Source organism: Salmo trutta, chromosome 4, assembly GCF_901001165.1.
Source record: "Salmo trutta chromosome 4, fSalTru1.1, whole genome shotgun sequence".
Lineage (NCBI taxonomy): Eukaryota > Metazoa > Chordata > Actinopteri > Salmoniformes > Salmonidae > Salmo > Salmo trutta.
Genome location: NC_042960.1, coordinates 38,822,981 through 38,843,526, shown reverse-complemented (window position 1 = coordinate 38,843,526; position 20,546 = coordinate 38,822,981). Strand labels below are relative to the sequence as shown.

The 20,546-nt window shown below is 40.9% G+C and overlaps 1 protein-coding gene across 2 annotated transcripts; it reads left to right on the top strand.

The window, feature by feature from the left end:
* Nucleotides 1–682: 682 nt before the first annotated feature.
* On the top strand, nt 683–19,023 carry LOC115192329 (gelsolin). 2 transcript variants are annotated; one of them, XM_029750701.1, is made up of 16 exons: nt 683–789; nt 7,578–7,762; nt 8,146–8,300; nt 10,767–10,928; nt 11,269–11,418; nt 12,487–12,573; nt 12,719–12,940; nt 13,202–13,417; nt 14,415–14,548; nt 15,227–15,317; nt 15,575–15,745; nt 16,569–16,746; nt 17,010–17,125; nt 17,247–17,324; nt 18,159–18,219; nt 18,351–19,023. In XM_029750701.1, exons 2-16 carry the CDS (start codon nt 7,582–7,584, stop codon nt 18,509–18,511), a joined length of 2,163 nt encoding a protein of 720 aa, XP_029606561.1. In that variant the 5' UTR covers nt 683–789; nt 7,578–7,581; the 3' UTR covers nt 18,512–19,023. The 2 variants fall into 2 exon arrangements, with proteins under 2 accessions (XP_029606561.1, XP_029606562.1); XM_029750702.1 differs by lacking the exon at nt 683–789 and adding an exon at nt 1,712–1,921.
* The last annotated feature ends 1,523 nt before the right edge of the window (nt 19,024–20,546 follow it).

The following is a 20,546-nucleotide window of genomic DNA, read 5'->3' as shown; positions in this document are numbered from 1 at the left end:
AGGAAAACTGCATATTTGATGTGTCTGGGTGGTTTAGCATAATCCACAGCATAATTCAGTACTTGACCGTGCTTAAAGATGTATTCAATGTCTGATGTGTTATTGTTACCCATCTACCAATCACTGCCCTTCTTTATGAGGCTTTTGAAAATCTCCCTGGTCGTTGTAGTTGAATCTGTGAAATTCATTACTTGACTCAGGGACCTTACAAATGTTGTATGTATGGGGGACAGAGGAAGTGGTAGTCATTCAAAAATCATACCAACCCCTAGTATTTCACACAGAGTCAGTCCATATAACTTATATGATTTGTTGAGCCAAATTTTACTTCTGAACTCATCTCAGCTTGCCTAAACAAAGGGGGTGAATACTCATGCAACAACTATATTTTAGTTATTACATTTTTATTAATTTGTAAAATATATATATATATATATATTCACTTTGACATTACAGGAGTATTGTGTGTAGATCAATGACAAAAAAAATGACAATTACATATATTTCAATCCCACTTTGTAACGCAACAAAATGTGAAAAAAGGTTCAAGAGTGTGTAGGCTTTCTAAGGGACCTGTAATACCGGCCTACAGTGGTAGGCACTAGTTTACGATGTGTTGTTACTTGCAGGTTCAGTTGGGGCAGGGCGGGAGACGCCTCTTCTTTCTGAGCGCAAAGCTCCAGCTATATAATAGCCTCAATCACGTTCAATCTTTTCAGAATCTGAAATACTACACTACATCCACATACTTTGCAGCTGAGTTCTTCTTCAAAAGTTTTCTTCTATCAGGTAATTTTTTGTTGTTGAAAAATACACAAGTTGTGTAATCAGCAATTATCATACAATTAGGATAGAGATAGATTTGTAAAATAAAAATTTTCTCCACTCATTTACATTAAATTATATCAGAGATAATCCTTGATTTTCTTTATGACGTAAAAGTTATTTGTTTGTTTATAAGCAGCATTTTTAGTATTAAAGAAATGTTGCTGCCGGTCTATTCTTTATCATATCGCAGTTGCCTTGCAAACTCATCTGAGGTAGGCTAGATGTATTGGGTATTCTTTTGAATAAATGTCAATAGGTTAATTCCTACAAAATGTGTACAATGTCTGAGGGAAATATAAAATGACTTTTTGTTCACATAAATTATTTATACCCTCCCAAAAATGGAGGCGTGGCTTAGTAGTAGTGGGGCTGTTTCATTTTTTGACACCTGTGAGAGTAAATTTAATTCCAGTTAATCGGTTCTACTAAGATTGAGCACAGACTTAATGAGTTTTAATGAGGCTTACACAAGAGTATGAGTTCCTCAACTGTCTATGCATGTCTAATGTTGGGATTGTTACCACTTTGTTTTAATATTAAAATAGTAATGTTGCAAATATCCAGCAACACGTTTTTCTAATGTGGAGTCAAGCACATTATGTATATTTTCATTAAATGTATATTCAAATATGTAATGTGCAAAATTATTGAAGAAAATTAAAATCAGCAGTGTACAAACTTAACATGATGAACAGGAATGACATTTAGTCCCACGGATAGACAAAACTAACAATCTGAAAGTCACTCCCCCAATAGGGCACACCTCCTCAGGTGCTGGGTCAACCCAGCATGAAAGTTAATAAGAACCCAACTGATGGTTAAATTAACCCATGTTTGGGTAACCGGGCTATTTTCAGAAGACATGGCCTATTAGGGGCGTGGTTTTCAGATAGTTATTTTTGGTCACCCGGCTCTAGTTTACGACGTGTTGTTACGTGCATTGGGTGGGGCTTGAGATGCCTCTTCTTTCCGAGATGCTCTAGCTTTATAATAGCCTCACTCACAATCTTTGCAGAATCTTGAATAGGCTACAATACAACATCCACATCTGCCTTTGCTGCTGAGTTCATCTTCTAAACTTTTCTACTATCAGGTAAAAAAAAATGAAATACAGAAGTTTTATATCCTTACATCAGCAATTCTCATCCAATTAGGATACAGATAGACACGAGAACTAAACTTAAAAGTATTTTTTTTGTTTATCAGCAGAATCTTTATTGTGAAAGTAACATGTTGCTGCCAGTCCATTCTTTATCATATCGCAGTTGCCTTGCAAACATATTTCTGGGTTGGCTAGATATATTAGCTATTCTTTTGAATAGATGCATACATGTTAATAGGTTAATTCTCACAAAATGTGTAGAATGGCAGAGAGGGGGGGAAAAAAAGAACTGTTTCATTAATGTACTGTGCCTTTAAATTGTGGTTGGTGGCTCAGCTGGTAGGATCCAGGAGGGAAAAAACCTATGCAAAAACCGTCTATATGAGTCATAATCATATTTTACAGAGGAATTAACAGTATGATTGCATATTGGAAAGACTTTTACAGCCATTTTTTTTAAATTGTATTTTAGAATAGATCCATTTTATTGGAAACTACAGCCATTTTCAATTGTATTGCTCAATTGAGTTGCTGTTTTAGCATGTTGCAGTGAATAAATAGTATGGAAAGTTGGTATATGAGGTAAAAAATATATAGGCCTATCTCTGTCATATATCTCTGCATGTTGATATGTTTTAGCACAATGATATTGTGAACTAAATAAACTAATGACAGATAATTAATTCATTATTCTATTTTCCATTTATTATTTCATTTATTATTATGTCGTTTATGTCTCAATCTTACATTACATTTTATGTAAAAGTAGCAGTGTGTAAATGTTTTTGGGAGAGTGTTTCACACAGATATCATAAATTATACACTATATATACAAAAGTATGTGGACACACCTTCAAATGAATGGATTCGGTTATTTCAGCCACACCCGTTGCTGACGAGTGTATAAAATCGAGCAAACAGCCATGCAATCTCCATAGACAAACATTTGAAGTAGAATGGCCTTACTGAAGAGCTCAGTGACTTTTAACATGGCACCGTCATAGGATGCCACCTTTGCAACAAGTCAGTTCATCAAATCTCTGCCCTGCTAGAGCTGCCCCGGTCAACTGTAAGTGCTGTTATTGTGAAGTGGAAACCTCTAGGAGTGACGACGGCTCAGCCATGAAGTGGTAGGCCACACAAGCTAACAGAACGGGATCGCCGAGTGCTGAAGCGCATAGCGCATAAAAATGGTCTGTCCTCGGTTGCAACACTCACTATCGAGTTCCAAACTGCCCCTGGAAGCACGGTCAGCACAAGAACTGTTCGTCGGGAGCTTCATGAAATGGGTTTCTATGGCCGAGCCAGTGCACACAAGCTTAAGATCACTATGCGCAATACCATGCGTCGGCTGGAGTGGTGTAAAGCTTGCCACCATTGGAATCTGGAGCAGTGGAAACGCTTTCTCTGGAGTAATGAATCACGCTTCACCAACTGGCAGTCCAATGGACGAATCTGGGTTTGGCGGATGCCAGGAGAAAGCTACCTGCCCCAATGCATAGTGCCAACTGTAAAATTTGGTGGCTGAGGAATAATGGTCTGGGGCTGTTTTTATGGTTCGGGCTAGGATCCTTAGTTCCAATGAAGTGAAATCTTAACGCTATAGCATACAATGACATTCTAGACAATTCTGTGCTTACAACTTTGTGGCAATAGTTTGGGGAAGGCCCTTTCCTGTTTCAGCATGGCAATGCCCCCGTGCACAAAGCAAAGTCCAAACAGAAATGGTTTGTCGAGATCGGTGTGGAAAAACTTGACTGGCCGGCACAGAGCCCTAACCTCATCCCCATCGAACACCTTTGGGATGAATTGGATCGCTGACTGCGAACCAGGCCTAATCACCCAACATCAGTGCCCGACCTCACTAATGCTCTTGTTGCTGAATGGAAGCAAGTCCCCTCAGCAATGTTCCAACATCTAGTTGAAAGCCTTCCTAGAAGAGTGCAGGCTGTTATAGCAGCTCTATAGTAATGCCCATGATTTTGTAATGGGATGTTCAACGAGCGGGTGTTCACATACTTTTGGTTATGAAGTGTATATGTCATTTTGTGGTCTGTCATCCTATAGTTTTTACTGTTTGGCCTCTGAGGTGGGTAAGTGTTGTGAATTAGCCCAGAACCCATCCAGTAGAACCACAGAGGAATCCAGCTGCTTGGGGAATACTGAGAGAATAATTGGTTAGAGGACCACATGGGCTACAGGGGCATATGTTTACAGATTCCCGTCTTGGGGAAAATGTTTTTTCTTATTCCAATCCAGTCTCATGAGACTCTTCAATCAAAACACTGTATTTGCTCAGATCAATAAAATAAAAAATATATTCTATCACGTCTTTATATACATGAAATTACAAGTTTGGAATGCAATAATGTCAGGTATGCTTGTATGGTGAATATGGACTACAATACATTTTCAGATGCTGAAATGTTGAGAAATGGATAAGTCATCCTAACAGTCAGTTTGAGAGAGAGAAAGAGAGAGAAAGAGAGATAAGTAGAGAGAGAAAGGGAGAGAAACAGTTCTCTCATGAGTCAGTCAGGCTCATGTGACTCACTCTCTCCTTTGCACCACCACCCTAGATCAACATTGAGTTAGAGATAGACACCATTCTCATTAAGGAGTAATGGTAAAGTATCAGGTTTCATGTAAGTCTGATATTGATACGAAAACATGAGGTATGAGAGATATACTGTCTCTCTGTGATACAGAGGGGTTGTTTGACAACACAACATTCTAAAAGGTTTCACACACAATGTTAAAAGCATGACATTTTGCTTTAATTATGTGGATGACATCCATAGTAAAGAAAGACTAAATACTGTTTCCAAATAAATGAGGTAGCCTATGATGAAGTAGCCTATGATGAAGTAGCCTATGATGAAGTAGCCTATGATGAAGTAGCCTATGTCTCTGCCTCATTTTTCCGGACAGCTGAAGTAAAAACTCTGCGACGATTTGAACGAACATTCAAGGCCAATGTGAAGGCTACAAACTTCTCTGTCTGTTGTAAGGGATATTGCAGCTGCACAAGCAGGATGCTGTCCTTACACATTGCATTGGAGTAAAAACAATCTTTGGTTGTGTGATGATGTAGGCGTATATTTGTATTTGCTGCCATAGCATAGTCACTAGCCAGAGTTGCTGAAAAATAACACTACTACTTTGACTGCCTTTCTGCTTCCTGCTTAGCCAAAGTTTGCAGTGATGATGAAAACAAATATTAGACCTTGTGTCTGTGACTTGCTTGTGTTTGATATGTTGGCTAGATAGCTACATGTAACTCCCCACTTGAGTTTTGCATTGCTGCAAAAAACTATCTGCGAGTATATACGTACATGTTGATCATGTCTTTTTTGGACAACATGTAAACAGCTGCATAACTCTGAAAAATGAACAGGAAATCATGCTTGTGCTTAAAAGCCTACTGAGGCATGGAATGCAATAGTTTGAACTTGTCGACCATCTCCTTTGTGTACAAAATGAAGTGTGTAAGCTACATCAGACAAAGGCATTCATCGCCGATCAAAGCGGCAGTGGAGCAATGAGCAGCAATTACGCAGGCTGCAGACTTAGAATAGGGAACAAAATACTAGAATGGACATTAGCCTTCTGATGATGGTCTAAGTGTCAGCCATTTTGGTCAAGGAGTTGATCAACCATGGTTTGCCAGTGCTGTGATAAGATAGTGTGGGGAAAAATTCATTTGAAGACTTTATCTTCACTGTATGTTTGTTAGCTAGCTTCCCAGACAGTTTAAGAGGAATGATTCCATTCATTTGTCAAATTAAGTGCCAATATGCCAACATTCCATTCAAACAAGGCAGTCAATCCACAGCAATACACTGGCTGAAATCAGTTGATGATAAGACTTAGACAAGTTGTAAAATCAACAAGTACTGATAATGTATCATATAATAGCACTCACAGTTTACCAAGAAAACAAATCATTTTGTCATTTATGGTCTTTTTGCATATATTTTAGAGGCTATTTATACAGAACATTTGTACAAAACCTGTATAAACTGTATTTATAATTATATGACAATATTTTAGGTTGACAGTAATTCTATTACTCAATTTCTGATATATCACACGCCTATCTGTTATGTTCCTGCATAAATCAAATCTGGATTATGCCTCTACTGCCATTAACTCATATTACACTAGTTTGGATTTCTCCCTGACCAATGTGGCTGCCATTTTCACTCCATTCTTGAACATTAAGGGTATATGACAAAGCCCCTCAAGTAATTTCATAGGATCTCTATTGCAGCAGCTAAAAAAAAAAAAAATCCTTCACACTGGCAGAAATATCTGTATTTTTAGCCCCAGCAAAACATTTTCCAGAAAATCCGGAACGGCAACCACTCCTTTGTTTTGCAACAGACACAGGGATCTGTTGACATAATATTGGGTCACTCAACAGAACACACACCTGTCTTAAGTAAACAATACTGTTTAAAGTCAATAGTCATGTGATATGACCTTCTCTTCAGTGAGCCAATAATTACCTCTGTTTACCTGGAGGAAATATTACCTGGAGCTTTGACTTGTGTTGTGCAATAAATGCCTCTAAGGATTCAGTCAAACATTAACTAACCTAATTGATGTATGACGTACAGTAATTATCCTATTACACATATGACACAATACTAAAGTAGTGGTGTATTATGAAACCTAGGACTATGGTACATCTACACTTCAAAAAATGCTGGGTTAAAAACAACCCAGCGCTGGGGAAATAGTGGACAGAACACAAATAGGGTTATTTTGACCCAGGGTCACTTAGTTGGGTGGTTTTCTTTGAAGACTGGAGGCATGGCTTATTAGTGACGTGGCTTTCAGATAGTTCGTTTTGGCCACCCGTGAGAGTAAAAGTCATACCTGTTGATCATGATATGTTTGTGCTCCGCAAATTTGAAATGTTCTAACATTGTTTAAATATTGTAACAGTGGTAACTCTCCCAACATTGGGATATGCATAGGCACCTGAGCAACTCACACTCTTGTGTAACAAGCATTTCGCTACACTCGCATTAACATCTGCTAACCATGTGTATGTGACCAATAAGATTTGATTTGAACCCTCATAAAAGCCACAAAGTGTCAGTGCTCAACCTCATTAGTGATGACAATACAACATAACATGAACCAGAATGATATTTACTCTCATGGGAGGCAAAAAAATTATAATTTGAAAGCCATGCACCCACGAAGCCACGCTTCCAGTCTTCTGATCTGACCCGGTGGGTCATAGCGCAATAAGCCAGCATCAATAACCCAACTAAGTGACCCAACTGGCTGTTCCAAAATAACCCAACGAGTGTTCAGTCCAATATTTACCTAACATTGTTTTTTTTAACCCAGCATTTTTTTTAGAGTGTACTACCTACAGATTTCCATTTTTAGCACCATATGTTAGCCTTTACCGCTACAGACACTCTACAAGGTCACGTTAACTGGTGATAAAGAGCCATACGTTTACATCATATCTTTGACTTTACTGTGATTCAGAGTTTTTTTTGTGTGTTTGTCAGTGATAATGACAGTCATCTTATGTATGACCTTGACTCTCCATCAACTCCTCCTCCTCCTCTTCCTCCTAATCACTCCTCCGCTTTCTCCTGCTCCTCCTCCTCCCTTCCAGAACCATGGTGTTCCATAAGGAGTTCCAGATTGCAGGAAAGGGGCCTGGTCTTCAGGTGTGGCGTGTGGAGAAGATGGATCTGAAGCCGGTTCCTAAACAGCTCCACGGGAACTTCTACACTGGAGACTGCTACGTTCTGCTCTACACCACTGCTGCCCCCTCATACTACATCCACATGTGGATGGGTGAGAGATAAAGCTGGTTACCCCACTGCTATATCCTACCACCAGAGTCACTCAAGTTGAGCCTTTAACTGCTATCCTATAAGTGCAGAAAATGATAATGATAAGCATTATCAAAAGACATGCCAGTTCACCTGTCATATTTATTTGATAATTGACTGAATGGTTCCTCCCTTTTATGTTTTGAATGCTCCAGGGTGAAGTTTCCCCTAGGTACACAGCTATATTCAGCAATCCTAACCTTAATCAGTCATAGGAAAAATGCAAAACTGACCCAAGAACACCGCCTAAGGGGGAAGTTCACCCTACATTGTTCTGTATGTTCTATGGCCTTTCCCATTGGTAATCTTCCTCCTCATCTCTGTCTCTATTGGCTGATACCACAGGAAATGAAAGTTCTCAGGATGAGATGGGTGCGGCGGCCATCTTTAGCACCCAACTGGATGATTCCCTGGGCGGAAGCCCGGTCCAATTCAGAGAGGTCCAGAACAATGAGTCTATCACCTTCCTGGGATACTTCAAGTCTGGCATCAAGTACAAGGTGAGGTATTACTGAAAACTGTATCATTAAAAATGACTGAAAGTCTCTGTTTTCCTTTCCAGCACTTAGAAGCTTACTCTGTTATTATACAGCCCACTACTATACTTCTCTGTGTATGTAAATGACATTGAAACCCAATGCAGTGAAGGGAAGGAAAATAATGTGTGTGGGTTTTGCGTTATTAGGTTAAGTATTGATAACCAAGTAGATTCCAATTTGAACTTGGTGACTAATGAGACTGAAGTTTAGATCTATTGAATTACAGGGTCCTACAATGGGTGGTCAAAGGTGTAGTAATCTATTCTCTAGTGAGGACCACCCCAACAGCAACACTCTGTCACAAAAAATGTCGTACTCCTCACAGAAAATGTCGTGTGGGAGAGAATAGGACCAAGGCGCAGCAGGTTTGTGGATATTCATGCTTTTAATGGTAAAACAAAAGGGCATCCACAGGAAAAACAAAATAATAGACGATACTCACGACACGAACAGTTTTGCAGGCTCACAAACGCAGTGCAAAAACAACTACCCACAACCCCAAAGAAAAACACACACACCTATATAGGACTTCCAATCAAAGGCAACTCAACACACCTGCCTTCAATTGGAAGTCCCAATCACCAACAAACATTCACACACACAAAACTGCCACGTCCTGACCCCAAAACTAATACAATAGCTCCATCTGCTGGTCAGGACGTGACACACTCCCATTAAGTTAAGGATCTCTTCAGATCGGTGTCCCACCCACGGGACGGTTGAGCTAATGTGCGCTAATATGATTAGCATGACATTGTAAGTAACAAGAATATTTCCCAGGACATAGACATGTCTTATATCGGCAGAAAGCTTAAATTCTTGTTAATCTAACTGCACTGTCCAATTTACAGTAGCTATTACAGTGAAAACATACCATGCTATTGTTTGAGGAGAGTGCACTGTTATGTACTTGAAAATGTATATATTGACCAATTAGGCACATTTGGGCAGACTTGATACAACATTCTAGACTTTGCACATACACTGCTGCTGTCTAGTGGCCAAAATCTAAATTGTGCCTAGAGTCCTAAGTTAGATACTGGCCTTTCTCTTGCATTTCAAAGATGATGAAAAAAAACGAATTATCTTTTACCAGATCTAATGTGTTATATTCTCCTACATTAATTTCACAATTCCACAAACTTCAAAGTGTTTCCTTTCAAATGGTATCAATAATATGCATATCCTTGCTTCAGGTCCTGAGCTACAGGCAGTTAGATTTGGGTATGTCATTTTAGGCGGAAATTGAAAAAAAGGGTCCAATCCTGTGTTGAAATACTAATGAGTCTCGACACATGTTGCCAAAAAGCTAATTGTACTATTTAAAGGACTGTGTCTTTACGTTTTAGCGTTTACAGTGGTAAAAGTTTTCCATAGAAGGTTGCTATGGAGAGTTTGAAATGGCTGACAGGCTGAGGGAGGACACATCTTGGTCTTTTTCCAGAAGGAAGCCTTGGAAGTAAATATTTACTTTCTATTCTGGACAAAGTTACTCACAAAGTTACTCACAAAGTTACTAACATATGTAATATACACTGAGTATACAAAACATTTATGGAAAATTCCACCCAAAAAATATCTTTTAGTATTTGTTTCATTAGTTAATTGTTGACATAGTCCTAAAATGGTTTGCTTCTCAGCAATCAAGTTTTCAAGACTTAGACCCCTATAACTCAACTCTGGACCTTGAAGCCAGTTCCACTGCTTTTTTTCATTGTTGCCCTCTAATTAGGGACTGATTTAGACCTGGGACACCAGGTGGGTGCAATTCATTATCAGGTAGAACAGAAAACCAGCAGGCTCCAGACCTCATAGGGTAAGAGTTCAATACCCCTGACATAGACTGACCAGGTGAATCCAGGTGAAAGATATGATCTCTTATTGATGTCACTTGTTAAATCCACTTCAATCAGTGTAGATGAAGGGGAGGAGACAGGCTAAGAGGTTAAAGAACGATTTTTAAGCTTTGAGACAATTGAGACATAGATTGTGTTTGTGTGCCATTCAGAGGGTGAATGGGCAAGACAAAATATTTAAGTGCCTTTGAATGGGGTATGGGAGTAGGTGCCAGGTGCACCGGTTTGTGTAAAGAACTGCAATGCTGCTGGGTTTTTCACACTCAACAGTTTTCCGTGTGTATAACGAATGGACCACCACCCAAAGGACATCCAGCCAACTTGACACAATTTTGGGAAGCATTGGAGTCAACATGGGCCAGCATCACTGTGGAACGCTTTCGACACCTTGTAGAGTCCATGTCCGACTAATTGAGGCTGTTCTGAGGGCAAAAGCAGGAGGTTGCAACTCAATATTAGGAAGGTGTTCCTAATGTTTGGAATACTCACTGTGCATATAAACTTCTTATAAACTATGTTTTATTGTTAGCTTTGTTAACTTAGCACATTATCTAAATTCTCTGTCCCTCAGCAAGGTGGGGTGGCCTCTGGCTTCCAGCACGTGGTGACCAACGAGATGAACGTCAAGCGTCTGCTGCACGTCAAGGGCCGCAGGGTCATCAGAGCCACAGAGGTGGACATGTCCTGGTCCAGCTTCAACAGTGGGGACTGCTTCATCATCGACCTGGGAAAGGTGAGCTGGAATAGGGTATCAGTGACTAAGCTCCAACGATGTATTTAGAAGTTAAGGAGTTAGGTCTCTTTAACCAGACCCACGTGCATTGAACTTAGCCGATGCTACATAAGGGATTGTCACATAGGCAGAAGCACAATGATCCCACACGCACAATGTTTGCATATGTGTAATGGGAGGGATGACGGCTCCAAAGAAGGAGAGGGCAGTAAAATACCCCAGTTGTTATGTTGTGGAGCATACATGAGCATGCATAAGTAGTTATATCCAGAGGCAAGACTCCTCCCTTACCCTAAGTCTGAGTCATGGCCATTAAGACAGCTTTTGTTTCTATTCTCAGGACATCTTCCAGTGGTGTGGCAGTGAGTGCAACCGCTTCGAGCGACTGAAGGCGTCCGAGGTGGCCATCGATATCCGTGACAACGAGAGGAATGGCCGTGCCAAGCTGCAAATTGTTGAGGAGGGAGGAGAGCCAGAGGCTATCATCAACGTGAGACATTTGCATTTTTACATTTTAGTCATTTAACACTCTCTTATCCAGACACACACACACACACACACACAGATGATCGAGGAGGAAGGAGAGCCTCTGACTGAATCCCAAATCATCCCCTCACTGCTCCCCCTCCAATTGCACGTTCACGCGCAAAAATTCGCTCTGCCATTTGCACAAGTGTCTCATTGCTGAGGGAGTGAAGATGATCGAGGGTGTAGGGGCTAATTAGACCTTCAGATAGTCACTTTGACCGAGCCAGCAAGGCTGCAGGCTTCAGAGCGAAGTGCTATCCCGACACGCACTGCGATATGTTTGGAGTCTGCACAATTTCATAAAATAATGGAGAGGCATTCCTAATTATATGTTGTTTGCATTTGTTAATGTCTGATTTCGAGACTTGATACATGTAACAGATGACATACCTCCCAAATGAAACGTTTAACTGTTACTGTGGTTTATATCTTGTAAAACAACAGGGGGATTCGTTCATTTGAATTTCATGCTCGTTTTATTGTTTAAAAGTGGAACATGTATTGCATCATTCAAGTCAGGAGTGTGTTCCGAAGTTGATGGGTTTATTGATCCCATCCCTAGTCTCTGGAGGTCACCCTCGGTGTTTCGTCAGCAACACATGACGACGGAGGGCCCTCCCAGCGAGTTGATAGGGGCGAGGGGGCAGTTTGGGATTCACCGACAGGCTGTCATCGACATGAGTCACCTTCACCACCACTTCCTGTCCCTGTAATACAGGAAGGGAATATGGGAGCGAGGGTTACTGGCATCTGGCATTATTATGCTCTTTTAGCACGCTAAGACATTGCAGTATGAACTTGAATAATTTTAGCTATTTTCTATTTTGTCTCACTTAATGCATTTTTAAAAGGTAAGGGGTTGTTCCTGGTCTTGCACGGTGGTCGCAAACTCTATACAAGGGTTTTTATGCAATGGTGGAATTGTAGATGAGTGCAATGGAACTTCTTAAGCAGAGCTGATAAACTTGGCTATGAATTATTTCTCCTTATTCACGGTATTAATAATTACTGTGTTTGTGTTTATGTTAAGGCTCTGGGGCCCAAACCCAACATCCCTGCAGGAGCCCCTGATGACGAGACTGTTGAAAGATCCAACAAGAAGGGAGCTCTCTACATGGTAAAGACTCGCAACCCTGTGCTGCTCCCAGTCTGTCATATGTGTATGTTTTGTGGTGGCGCTGTGTACTGTGAAAGCACAATGGTCCATCTCAGTTGTCTCTGTATAATGTGGATGAATAAAGACGTATTGTATTGGGTCGTAGATCTCTGATGCGGCAAGCTCCATGAAGGTGTCAGTGGTGGCCCAGTCCAGCCCCTTCAAACAAGAGATGCTCTCCCCCAGCGAGTGTTACATTCTGGACAACGGATCTGACTGCAAGATCTTTGTCTGGAAAGGACCTAGTGCCTCCACAGATGAGCGCAAGGCTGCCATGAATGCTGCAGAACAGTTCATCAGGGAGAATAATTACCCCAAGCAAACCCAGGTAACGTTACAGCAAACATGTCCTCATACTGCTGCCGTGCATTCGCATGCCAAAGTTATGCACCATGACAGCAACCTTTCTGCCCTACCGCTGCTGAATTGTGCAAAAGTCATACACTACAACAACCTCTCCACATCCCATCAGCACTCACTCAGTTCTGTGTATTGACCAATTCCTTTGGATCTACTGCTATCACGTCCCTTTACAGATATGTGGGTTGAATGATTTAAGTCCTTTGATGTCTTCTTCTGTCCTGTACAGATCCAGGTGTTGCCGTGCGGAGGAGAGACTACCCTGTTTAAGCAGTTCTTCTGTAACTGGAAGGACAAGGACCAGACCACGGGCCCAGGCCAGGCCTACAGTGTGGGACGTATTGCCAGGGTGGAGCAGGTCCCCTTCGACTCCTCCGCCCTACACACCAACAAGACCATGGTTGCCCAACACGGCATGGTGGATGACGGATCTGGGAAGGTTCAGGTACTGCTGAAAGAATCTAGTGATGAGATTCAGTATGATGATCTAATTCCAGTGGTGGAAAATACCCAATTGTCATACTTGAGTAAAAGTAAAGATTCCTTAATAGAAAATGACTCAAGTAAAAGTCACCCAGTAAAATCCTAGTTGAGTAAAAGTCTAAAAGTATTTGGTTTTAAATATACTTAAGTAACAAAAATAAATGTAATTGCTAAAATATACTTAAGAATCAAAAGTAAAAGTATGAATCATTTCAAATTCCTTATATTAAGCAAACCAGACGGCACCATTATCTTGTTTTTTATAATTTATGGATAGCCAGGGGCACGCTCCAACACTCAGACATCATTTACAAACGAAGCATGTGTTTAGTGAGTCCGCCAGATCAGAGGCAGTAGGGATGACCAGGGATGTTCTCTTGATAAGTGTGTGCATTTGAATATTTTCCTGTCCTGCTAAGCATTCAAAATGTAACGAGTACTTTTGGGTGTCAGGGGAAATGTATGGAGTAAAAGTACATACTTTTCTTTAGGAATGTAGTGAAGTAAAAGTAAATATGTCAAAAATATAAATAGTAAAGTACAGATACCCCAAAACAACTACTCAAGTAGTACTTTCAAATATTTTTACAGCACTGTCTAATACTCCTGGTGGTGTGAGAATTGTTTTTTTGTTTTGTTTAAAGGAGTGAAAAGAGAGAATCTCAGTTTGTCTTTCCACAAATCATTTCGTCTTATCTCCTCTCCTACTTCTGAACTGTATTGGAGAAGAACATCCAAGGTCCATCCCCCTCAGACCTCCTTCTCCAATGTGCCATAGAGCCATAGAGAGAATAACAGGCAGAGGGAGAATGTGTTACAAGGAAGTAGGCAAACTTGTGCATGTGTGCTGGAGGCTTCCGTCCCGACCACTAGACCACCCAGCCCATATGTGAATTGTTTTTAATGTACCACACACTGAGAGTTACTTGGTAACTAAAGGTGATGCTTCTCCTCCTCAGGTGTGGCGTGTGGAGAATGGTGCCCAGGTGCCAGTGGACCCCTCCAGCTACGGCCAGTTCTATGGAGGTGACTGCTACCTGGTCCTGTACAGCTACCGCCTAGGAAGCAGGGAGCAGCATATCATCTACACCTGGTGAGTGTTGTTCACCATGTCGCCACAAGAGAGAGCCATCATCAGACTGGAGCTATAGACTGAGTATACCAAACATTGAGAACACCTTCCAAATATTGAGTGGTGCCCTTTTGGCCTCAGAACAGCATGGACTCTACAAGGTGTCAAAAACGTTCCACAGGGATGCTGGCCCATGTTGACTTCAATGCTTCCCACAGTTGTGTCAAGTTGGCTGGATGTCCTTTTGGGTGGTGGACCATTCTTGATGCACAAGGGAAACTGTTGAGCATGAAAAACCCAGCAGCGTTGCAGTTCTTGACACACATCAGTGCCCCTAGGACCTACTACCATACCCTGTTCAAAGGCACTTAAACCTTTTCTCTTGCCCATTCACCCTCTGAATGGCACATACACACAATCCATGTCTCAATTGTCTCAAGGCCTAAAAATCCTTCTTTAACCTGTCTCCTCCCCTTCATCTACACGGATTGAAGTGGATTTAACAAGTGACATCAATAAGGGATTGTAGCTTTCACCTGGATTCACCTGGTCAGTCTATGTCATGGAAAGAGCAGGTGTTCTTAATTTGTTGTATACTCAGTGTAACTGCAGGAGCACATTAAGTTCTCTCTGTTTGTGTCCATGTTATCCCATAACAGTGATTGATGGATTGATATATTGATTGATTGATGTCTTCAGGCAGGGGCGGAAGTGTACTCAGGATGAGCTGGCTGCTTCTGCCTTCCTGACGGTCAGGCTGGACGACTCCATGGGAGGCTCACCTGTCCAGGTAACACTTACTGTACAAAGACAATCCAAGAACAATTGCTCCCCATTCAGATAGATCTGATTTAAACACACCTCATATGTCTTTCAAACACTCAGAGAAGTGTCCTCTTGTCTTTGTTGTTTGGAAGTGTGATTTATTTATTTAACCTTAGCCAGGTAAGTCATTGAGAACAAAATATATTTTACAATAACAACCTGGCTGTGAAAGCCCATGGTCTAATGGTTGTGTTGAAGTGTCTCCTCTCCTCTCTCCTCCAGGTGCGTGTGACTCAGGGCCAGGAGCCGGCCCACCTGATGAGTCTGTTCAAGGGGAAGCCCATGGTGATCCACCTGGGAGGGACGTCCCGTAAGGGGGGCCAGAGCAAGGTGGACTCCACACGCCTCTTCCACATCCGCCAGAGCTCCACCAAGGCCACACGGGCTGTAGAGGTCAGTCAGTCACACAACATACATGTATATCTGGGACGCTAAACCAGACAAGATAAAGCCTGTCTATATAATGAATATGAATTGTGTGGGTTGAGGTTATTAAATATAAAAGCACTAAACCGCTCTCTAAAAGCTTCAAGTTTTTCTTGAACCCTAAATGTTTTTCAAGTAGATTACTAAGAAATGCTCATCCATTGTTTAAAAATGGCCTTTTTTCCATGTCCCATTTTCGATTAATTTAAAATGTAAAAAAATTCAAGTATCTCTCTTTTTCAAGCAAGCATTGCAGAGCTGGTTACAATTTCAATTTCATCCCCCTGAAAAAATAGAACAAATATTATGGCTGAACTCAAATGTGCTGGTTAATAAAAAATCTGTAGTTATGTAAAAGATGTTTGAAAAGGGTATTTTGTTATTAAATGATATTGTAAATTGGAATGGTAGAGTTATGTATTTTATGGAGTTATCAGAATTGTATGGGAAGGTCTACTCAATCCAAGATTACAACCAATTGAATTACAGCATAACCCCAAAAATGGAGGAGGCAGGTGGCAGCGGGAGGAGGTAGGGAACTGGTCTGTCTGCCTAATATAAAGGATCAAAACTTGCAGAGGAATAAAAATAGCATAAATAGGAAGTATACCAGTGACATTTGAGGACCAGGATGTTGACAGCTGTGCCATACAAATTGAAAATAGTTGGAAAGGGATTTTTGATGTACATCAAAAATGGTACAGGGTGTATGAGTTGATTTATAAAACGACGCAAGATTCAAGACTTCGTGCCTGTCTGTCCGTCCCCCCGTCTCCAATCCTCTCCTCAGGTGGAGCCCTCTGCTGCGTTCCTGAACACCAATGATGTGTTTGTGCTGAAGTCCCCTGACGCTATCTTCCTGTGGAGGGGAGTGGGGGCCACTGAGGAGGAGATGGCTGCGGCACAGCATGTCACCTCTTTCCTGGGAGGAGGGAGTGCCACTGTGGTGTCAGAGGGCAAGGAGTCTGGTGGGTGTTGTAGTCTTACACCTGGTGACTGTCATAACAAAACGTGCCTTAGTGATGATAGGATTTATTTTACATTCGTTTTTTCTATTTTAAATACTTTTATTGTAGTGCTTTTATTAGCAAATATTACATTTCAACAATCATTACAAAATGATCTACTCACTATAATTTATTCTTGTGTTTTTCTGATGTTTCTTCATTTGCATTGAATGAAACTGGTATGATGAGTGTTTTGATGTACCATATTCTGCTCTCTTCCCCAGCTGGGTTCTGGTCTGCTCTGGGAGGGAAGAAGGAGTACCAGACCTCCAGCTGTCTGCAGAAGATGGTGAAGCCACCACGCCTGTTTGGCTGCTCTAACAAGACTGGCAGACTCATAGTGAGTAAAGGAATGCTTTCTCTAAGTGAAGGGATGGACTATTTGGTTGTGAAGGTTGGAGACATCAAAGGATACTCTGTATTATTCTCTTTCTCTTTGTCTTTGTCTTTCTCTCTCTCAGGCTGAGGAGGTGCCTGGAGATTTCAACCAGTCAGACTTGGCAACCGATGATGTCATGCTTCTGGACACTTGGGATCAGGTAAGGTCTTGGCATGATGTGGAAGACCATTATAAAACCATTATACAGTATTATCCGCATGATCCCAGTGGCTCTGTTAGAACTGAAGTCCTGCTATGAGTTTTTAGAGGTAGTGGTCCAATCCTCCAATCCCTCTTCACATCCTGCTTTTATTGTTTCCTGTATAATAATTTGAGTGTGCAGGGTTGATCCCATAGAAATAGAATGACATACTTCCTGATGTATATAAACCCTGGATTGCTGGTACTATGTATTGGCCAATGAGAGGCTTTAAAGCTACCGGTCAACCATATTGGCAGTCATCCATAGGAATGAATGGAATTCTACAGTATTTCAATTAAATGTTTAAAGGACAAAATGACATGTATTTGTTGTAGTGGGAACAGTAACATAACAGTAACATCGTTGTAGTGGGAACAGTAACATAAGATAAAAAATATACAGTATATTATACAAAATATTTACATTAAGGACTTTTTAAAATATATATATTTATTAGCTCACATAATATTATTTAAAAGTATGCATTAAGGTGTCTATAATAGAATAAAGGTGGCAAAAACAAATGTAGACATCAATACATGTATTTCTGTAGCTTATTTTTTATTTATTTACAACGGTTGGGGAATGCCAAGAAGGAGGCGTGGTTGCTTAAAAACTGCACCTCCTGTCTGTCATCTAGTGTAAATCATTGTTCCTGGAATGGGAACACACACAGTACAATTAATATGGCCGCCGGTCCACACATCACAGAGCATTGACTTGACTGGGAATGTCTGTCTAGTTATTCTATTTCTATAGATGATCCACTCTCTTTTTCTATTATTTTAATAGGTCTTCCTCTGGATAGGCAACGAGGCCAACGAAGTGGAGAGGACCGGATCAGCAAAAATTGGTACCATTGATTAATAATCTGGATTTATTGGCCATTGTTCATACATACACTCTATCCCTACCTCATTGTAGTCATTGACAAAAAGTGTCAATCTATGGGACTTAATGTAGAGCTTTCTTCTTGTCTTTCAGCCAAAGACTACTTGGATTCGGACCCCTCTGGACGCCGGGGCATTGCCATCACCACGATCAAGCAGGGAATGGAACCACCAACCTTCACCGGCTGGTTCCAGGCCTGGGACCCCAAGATGTGGGAAACAGACCCTCTGGAGCGTATCCGTGCCCGCTTTTAAAATGTACTGTCACTAGGACAACCACTTCCCCCTGCTCCCTCCCATTCTTTCCCCTCGCATGGCTTCTTCTCCAGCATGATCCTGTACTCCTAAAAACAAGGCCAAGACATCTGCAAGAAATCTGCAAGACATCTGCGAGCAGTTGGACCCATAAGCCAGATGAAACTGGTCCATTATATTGGAGTATTATGTCTTTATTTTACTATTTTCATGTATAACTGTGTGGCTTCTCAAGAAAACAAGTGCCAATGCTCAAACGCAATAATTAAAATGAAATATGTTAGCTACACGTGTAAATGTGGCCTTCAAGGGGCAATCAGAAGTTGCGACATACATTTTTGGACTTAGAAATTAATGATGTGTACCCATTGATTCTTGAAGAATATATCTTATAAATACCTCATTAGCTTAGTTTAACTGATGTACCCCATTAGAACCCCGAATATAAGCTTATTTTACTCCAATGTTTGTAAACAATATACCCTCAAAACATTGGTTAAAACTCTAATTTTGATATAATGGATGGTCAATCCTTGCGTCCATAGCTCTGTCTATGAATTTGAGAGTGATTACATTTTTCCAGCCCCATCTCTCAGCTTTTTGTTACTTTTATTTTCAATTTTTTACGTTTCAATTTTTTACTTAACACTTTTTTTTTTAATTCTTCACTTCTTAAAGCATTGTAGGTTAAGGGTTTGTAAGTAAGCATTTTAGCGCATGTAAAATTTGATTTACCAAACCAGGGCCGAGGAGACCGCTTTGTTATTGTTTCTTCTGCTGATTTCCACTTTAACAATTTACATTTACATTTAAGTCATTTAGCAGACGCTCTTATCCAGAGCGACTTACAAATTGGTGCATTCACCTTATGATATCCATTGGAACAACCACTTTACAATAGTGCGTCTAAATCTTTTAAGGGGGGGGGGGGTTAGAAGGATTACTTTATCCTATCCAAGGTATTCCTTAAAGAGGTGGGGTTTCAGGTGTCTCCGGAAGGTGGTGATTGACTCCGCTGTCCTGGCGTCGTGAGGGAGCTTGTTCCACCATTGGGGTGCCAGAGCAGCGAACAGTTTTGACTGGGCTGAGCGGGAACTGTGCTTCCTCAGAGGTAGGGAGGCGAGCAGGCCAGAGGTGGATGAACGCAGTGCCCTTGTTTGGGTGTAGGGCCTGATCAGAGCCTGAAGGTACGGAGGTGCCGTTCCCCTCACAGCTCCAATGATGGGCATTTAAAAAAATACATTTTTGCTATTGTAAAATTTGCCTAACAAAGTCTATTTCATGCTTGTATACTGTAGTAAATTAGCTTTGTTTGTAATTAAACATCCTGTTTTTTGAAAGAAGGTTGTGCTTTTTTTATTGCGTGTACAGATGTAGGATCTTAATTTGAGCCAGTTTGCTACAGCAGGAAAATAGTCCTGCAGCAACAGGAAATGTGAATTATTATGTGGATTATAATTAATGGACATTTTTGTAGGGTTTGATACATTTCTCATAAGGAAAATCAAGTCAGAAATTACACACTTTAGAAACCTTTTAAAACCTCAAATACACTACGGGGCAGTTTCCTGTACAGAGTTTAATGTAAGTCATGACTAGGATAACTCTACTTAAATTAATGCAGATAAAAAAATTGCTTTCTGAGACGTTGCTTAACTTCAGATTAATTAGTTCTAGACTAGAGAGTCCCAGTGTCACGATCGACGCAAGAACTGGACCAAAGTGCAGCGTGATATCGGTTCGACATATTTTTATTATAAGTCAACCGCACAAAAAAACAATAAAGAATACACGACACGTGAAGCTACGGCATGCTCACAGGCAACTACACATAAACAAGATCCCACAAAAACCAGTGGGGAAATGGCTGCCTAAATATGATCCCCAATCAGAGACAACGCTAAACAGCTGCCTCTGATTGGGAACCATACCAGGCCAACAAAGAAATACACACACTAGATTTCTCACCCTAGTCACACCTCGACCTACCAAAATAGGGAATAAAGGCTCTCTATGGTCAGGGCGTGACACCCAG